The following is a 6,373-nucleotide window of genomic DNA, read 5'->3' as shown; positions in this document are numbered from 1 at the left end:
CCCCCGAGACCCCAATCAGGATGTTCAGGGACCGGTCGAGACCTTGAGCTGGCGTGACATTGTGAATGAACCAAGGGTGCCATTTAATGAGCACCTACTGTGTGCAAGCAAGTGCTGGGGTCTATCTTTCATGTGCTCTGACCTCATAGCCCTGGTGCACCAGGAATGGCTGACCCCCCCCACATCCAGTCACTGTGGTCCAGAGGTTAGCCACATGTCCCTGGTCACCCAGCCTGGTCGGGGCAGGGCTGGGACTGGACCCTGGGATGTGGGTTCCTGTGCTGTCCTCCTGTTCCTCCAGGTGGACACAAGCTTCGCATTCCGGGCTCCCTGGGAGGCCCCTTTCTAGGAGGTCAGAGCCAGAACTGGAAGGAAATCTAAGCCCTGGACCCCGAATCTCTCCTTCTACACTTCGGACCCGGAGGCACAGAGGGGGCAAGGACGTGGCCAAGTCCGAGCCTCCAGAGGCTCCTGAACTTGCACAGGACTCCGCCCATGTCCCCATGGAAACACCCCCCACCTCCCCACATACACTCTCACTGATCGATCTGCAGGCCTGTCTGTGGATCCCCCAGTCCCACCCATGGGGGATTCTCCATCCTCAGGAACCTCCCAAAAATTCAGGATGGGGGTAATTGGTGGGGGCTGCCTTCACTCTGCTTCACCCTGGCTGCCCTTCCCATGGGTGGGACCATAGCATCTCCCTCTTCCATGACCCCCCACCCATTAGCTGATTGCCTCACAGCCCCTGGGGCCCCGTGATCCCCCACCCAGCATGTCTGTCTGGCCCCCAGCCTCTTTAGGAGGGAACTGTGCCAGCGAGGGTGATGTTCTCTCTGGGAGCAAGGCCTCTGCTATCCACCACACTTGGCCTGTTCTCTGGGAGAAGGAGGGGGATCGGGATGGGTGTCCCTGGTCTTTCCTCCTTTTGCTCAGCCTGAGGCCTCTCCAGCCTCCCTGGGCCCCTGGAACCTTCTGGGCCCCACATGGGAGGATGAATTGGAGGCAGCAGTGAGGTGGTTCTGGTTGTTCAACCCTCTGTGAGGTGAGAGTCCCCTCAGGCTGACCCTGATTCAGAGACCACCTCACTCTGTATCCAGCCAAAAGTTCCCTGGGGGACAGGGTGCTGACCTGACCATGAGGACACAGGGGTTGGGCTGGGGCTCCTCACCTGAGACCAGGAGCTCCAGGGGGTCACTGGGCTGTGACAGCTGGAAGGGGGAGGAGCTGAGTGAGCTGTAGCACCTGTAGGTCCCGTTGTGGCCCCAGGTCACAGGGCTGATGGTGAAGTTGGCCTGAGAGGGGGCCGCTGTGTCCTGCAGACGAAGCTGCTGGGGAGGGTCCAGGGACCCCTCCCTGTGCAGGTGGAAGGTGTCAGCCCTGACCTCAGATAGACACTGCAGGGTCAGGTTCGCTCCCCAGGGCACTGAGGGCAGTGGCTGTGCTGAGAGGGAGGGTTTCCTGTACTTTCCTGGGGAGAGGAGGGCTGTGATGTGCAGGAGGTCATAGCTCCCCCCATTCCCTTGACCCTGAGCTGAGGGACCCTGTCCTTCCCCAGGGACACTGTCTGTGACCCCTGTCAGCTCCTCGCAGTCCCTCTGGGTGGGAGTCTTTCATCTCTATGCCTGCTAGTCCCTCCCCCAGACCTCAGCCCCCCTCATTCACTGCTCAAGGACCCTGGCCTGGACCCCATCACCACTATGGTGACCCTAGGCTGGCCCTGAGCAGACAGTCAGGACAGGGGGCAGGGCAGGCTCCTCACCTGCAATCAGGATGTCCAGGGGGGCGCTGGGGGCCGACCACACATAGGAGAGGTTGTGTCCACTGTAGCACCTGTACCGGCCCCCGTGGGTGAGGTTCACAGGGCCCAGGGGGAAGTTGGGGCTGTGCTGCCCATGGAGATGCTGGGGGTGTGTGGGCTCCTCTTCCTTGGTCAGAGCAAATCTGTCAAAGCCGGGCTCTGAGTGACACTGGAGGGTCAGGTTGTCTCCAGGCAGCAGCAGGGGCCCTGGCTGGGCTGAGAGGGAGGGCTCCCTGTACAAGCCTGGGGAGAAGGGTCATTTTTACCCAGGGAACACAAACACACACACACCACCCACTGGGGCTGCAGGGATAGCTCTCACTTGTCTCTCCCTAAGTCTCCTCCCTGTGGTTCTGTCCCCAATAAACCCTGTCAGTGACCCCCACAACCCCCACAGCTTTCCTAGGCACAAGGTTTAAATCAGTTATTTGGGGCCCAGGAAAGAATTGCAGCCAAGTGTGGGCCACCTCACCTGTGACCTGGAGGTGCAGAGGGTCACTGGGCTGTGACCACACATTGGGGTTGGAGCTGGAGGAACCATAGCATCTGTAGGTCCCCCCATGGGAGGAGCTCAGGGGGCCCACAGGGAACACAGCCTGCCTCCTCTTACTGGATCTCCATTCCGATTTCCTGTGTTGGGGCGGCTCAGCCCCTCCCTCCTTCAGCAGGTGGAACGTGTCCAGTGTGGACTGTGAGCTGCACAAGAGGGACACGTTCCCTCCTGAGGTCACCATGGGGTCTGGCTGGGCTGAGAGGGAGGGTGCGCTGTGCTCTCCTGAGGGAGAAGGAGGATCTGAGTTAGAGGGGACTGTCACCCCACCTTCCCCAGGAGTAGAATGTGAGTGGTGAGGCCTCCCTAAAACCTCACTCTGTCCCCTTCATCCTCTAAGGAGGAGCCCACAGTGGGGAGGAGACCCGGGTCCCCACTTACCTGTCAGCACCAGGAGCAGGGGCTCACTCCTCTCAGACAGCCTGCCCCGAGTGCTGTACGCACACTGGTACAGCCCTGTGTGCTGTGAGCTCATGGACTGAATGAGGAACCCAGTCTTGTTGCTGGAGGCCTGTGGGATCCATGTGTCCAAAGGCTGAGAACTCATTTCTTTATACAGACTGTAGCCATCCGCCTGCAGAGACCCCTGACACCAGATGGTCACAGGGCTCCCCTTGCTGACGATGGGGCCTGGGTCAGCCCAGATGGAGGGTTTGGGAGGAACCACTGGAAGAGAATCAGACCTACAGCATCAGGGGGTATCCTTGTTCCCTCAGTTTCCCTGGCTGTCACTCCAAGGCCCCTCCCACACTGGTCACCATCAGCTCAGACCCAGTGTGTGTCCCCATCTGCCCAGGGGCATCTTTGTGCTGAAGCAGGTCTGGGGGTTGACTTACGTGCCTGGACCTTGTCCTCTGGGCCCCGATGCAGCCCTGGAAGTGAGTCCCTGTGAGATTTTCCTCCAACTGATAAGATATGAGAGAAAAGGTGTAGGATGGCTTAGGTCATCTCTTTTCTAATCTTCAATGTGTCTCTCAAACTGGTACTCAATTGCATTCCCCCAGGTGAGCATCTCTGGGGTCTGGACGTGCATTGCTGTGGAAAGCCCAGATGCACACGGGGACCTCAATTGGTCCTGAAGGTCAGGACGTGAAGGAGTGACGGCTGGATGTACATCTTCAATGCTCCACCTCAGCTGCCTCCTTGTGTCTCTGATTCGGGAACATAATTTCAGTGTCTCGTTCGTTTCTTCTTTCCATCAGTTTTTCTTCTCAAAAAGATAAGTAACTGACTATGTACAACAGAGGCATTTTTGGCTTTGAGAATTGCCAACTTTAACATATCCTCTAAGTGTTCATTTAGTTTGTAATGTAATTGGAATATTGGTAAGAAAGTAGCAAAAAGATAAAGGAAAAAACCAAATCTTTAGATGCACACCTGCATGAAAACACAGATCTCTGTGGATCACAGACAGGCCCTGATGATGTGACCAATGAAGTCACAGGCCATGCAGGGAACTCTGGGAGGGGGAGGGGGCACTGATGGCACTTCTGCTGGGAGGTGTTTTGGAGGATGACCTGGCCCAGCTGACCAGCTGGTGTCATGGAAACGGAGCAGAGGCCCAGCCATCCTCCCACACCCTGGTAATGACAGGGGTACCCCAGGGAGACAGGGCAAGCCCAGGTTGGGCTCATGTTCTTTCTCCCACTGGGATTCTCTGGCATCCCAGTTCTGAACTGACCGAGCTGTTTCAAAACCTGGAGTGGATTCTGCTCTGATAGATGGGAGATGCGAGTCCCAGATACAGGTAGGATTTTGTCACTGGGGTTCAGTTGAAGGGGCTCTGTGAACTCTACTTTGACTTAAACTGTCAGAGGAACCCCATCACCCTGACTGATAATGAGAGGCCTCCGTGACTCAATCTCCTAGGTGGGATTTATTCCACAGGGACCAGAACAGCTCAGGGGCCTTGAGTCAGCAACACAGACAGAGGCAGGAGTGGCTCCTGCTCTTTTCTCCCCCTCTGAGCTGGGCATCTTCCCCTTCATGTATTTCCTCCCAGCTGATCACATGGGACCCAGTGACCTCCCTGCTGCTTGAGACAAGAGGCCCAAGTGATGTGTTGAAATATAAAGTGAGAAATAGCAGAAGCCTGGTGGAGTCCGTGTCTCCTCTGGGCTATGAGGACTCTGCTACCCAGCAGACATGAAGTTTGTCTGCGTGGAGGAGGGTCTGCAGACCCCAGCTGCTGCAGGACACAGCAGCCAGGGGAGGCTGTGGGTGGGCCTGTCTCCTCCTGTCTCCCATAGTCCAATACATGTCCCCCAAATGTTGTCCCTTTACACACTTTAGTGTCTTCTCTCCACACACCACCACTGAACAGACCTTCAATGGGGTGAGGCAAGGGGAGTGTGGGGACTCCCCACTTTCTCTGTCTTTTTCTGGGGTGGGATCCCCCCGTTGCCGGCGTCACTGTTTCGTCCTCCTTCCTGTCCCAGCCCAGAGCTGTCCTGGGATGGAGTCTGCTCCCTCAGTGGACCTAGGGTCGGGGTCTCTCACCTGAGACCAGGAGTTCCAGGGGGTCACTGGGCTGTGACAGCTGGAAGGGGGAGGAGCTGCGTGAGCTGTAGCACCTGTAGGTCCCGTTGTGGCCCCAGGTCACAGGGCTGATGGTGAAGTTGGCCTGAGAGGGGGCCGCTGTGTCCTGCAGACGAAGCTGCTGGGGAGGATCCAGGGACCCCTCCTTGTGCAGGTGGAAGGTGTCAGCCCTGACCTCAGATTGACACTGCAGGGTCACTTTTGCTCCCCGGGGCACGGAGCGACCTGGCTGGGCTGAGAGGGAGGGTTTCCCATCCATTCCTGGGGAGAGAAGGGCTGTGATGTGCAGGAGGTCACAGCTTCCCCCATGCCCTTGACCCTGAGCTGTGGGACCGTGTAGTTCCTTCCCCAGCTTCACTCTGTGACCCCTCTCAGCTCCTCTGTGACCCCTCTCAGCTCCTTTCAGTCCCTCTTAGTGGCATCTTTTTTCTACAGGCCCCTAACATACTTTTTTTCTCTAAACCTCCCCTAAACCTCAGCCTCCCTCAGCCTCTGCTCCAGAACTCTGACGTGGACCCTATCACCACCCAGGTGACCCCAGGTCTGAGCCCTGAGCAGACAGTCAGGACAGAGGGCAGGGCAGGCTCCTCACCTGCAATCAGGATGTCCAGGGGGGCGCTGGGGGCCGACCACACATGGGAGAGGTTGTGTCCACTGTAGCACCTGTACCGGCCCCCGTGGGTGAGGTTCACAGGGCCCAGGGGGAAGCTGGGGCTGTGCTGCCCCTGGAAATCCTGGGGGGGTGTGGGCCCCTCCTCCTTGGTCAGAGCGAATCTATCAAAGCCAGTCTCTGAGTGACACTGGAGGGTCAGGTTGTCTCCAGGCAGCAGTAGGGGCCCTGGCTGGGCTGAGAGGGAGGGCTCCCTGTACACACCTGGGGAGAAGGTCATTGTCATTCAGAGGACACACATCCACTGCCCTCTGGGGCTGCAGGGAGAGCTCTCACTTGTCCTTCCCTAAGGGTCCTGCCTGTGGTTCTGTCCCCATAAACCCGAATCACTGACCCCCCCCACACCCAAGGGCTTTACTACCCACACAGTTTAGACCAGATACGTGGGGCACCAAAAAGTTTTGAAATCAAGTGTGGGCCACCTCTCCTGTGACCTCAAGGCATGGAGTCACTGGGCTGTGACCACACATTGGGGTTGGAGCTGGAGGAACCAGAGCACCTGTAGGTGCCCCCATGGGAGGAGCTCAGGGGGCCCACAGGGAACACAGCCTGCAACCTGCTATCATAGGATTTCTGATCTGATTTCCTGTGTTGGGGCAGCTCAGCCCCTCCCTCCTTCAGCAGGTGGAACGTGTCCCATGTGGACCCTGCGCTGCACAAGAGGGACACGTTCTCTCCTGTGGTCACCACCGGGCCTGGCTGTGCTGAGAGGGAGGGTGCGCTTAACACTCCTGACAGAGGAGAATCTGAATTCAAGGGGAGAGTTTACTTACCTCCCCTAGGTGGGTGCTGTGAGGCGTGAAAGCCCCTAAAG

General features: G+C 57.9%; 1 protein-coding gene across 1 annotated transcript; it reads right to left on the bottom strand.

Annotated features, from left to right (window-relative positions):
- Nucleotides 1-1,063: 1,063 nt before the first annotated feature.
- Nucleotides 1,064-5,868, bottom strand: LOC118994616 (leukocyte immunoglobulin-like receptor subfamily A member 3). The gene is made up of 6 exons (XM_037057255.1): nt 5,482-5,868; nt 3,188-3,256; nt 2,733-3,017; nt 2,274-2,576; nt 1,763-2,044; nt 1,064-1,471 (listed from the first exon to the last, which is right to left on the bottom strand). The coding sequence occupies exons 1-6, from the start codon at nt 5,783-5,785 to the stop codon at nt 1,086-1,088; spliced, it is 1,629 nt and encodes a 542-aa protein (XP_036913150.1). The 5' UTR covers nt 5,786-5,868; the 3' UTR covers nt 1,064-1,085.
- Between the last annotated feature and the right edge of the window lie 505 nt (nt 5,869-6,373).

The sequence above is a fragment of the Sturnira hondurensis genome, unplaced genomic scaffold (genome assembly GCF_014824575.4).
Source record: "Sturnira hondurensis isolate 20B ecotype Veracruz unplaced genomic scaffold, ASM1482457v3 Scaffold0009629, whole genome shotgun sequence".
Classification (NCBI taxonomy): Eukaryota; Metazoa; Chordata; class Mammalia; order Chiroptera; family Phyllostomidae; genus Sturnira; species Sturnira hondurensis.
Note: the sequence above shows the minus strand (reverse complement) of the source record. Positions and strands in the feature narration are given on the sequence as shown.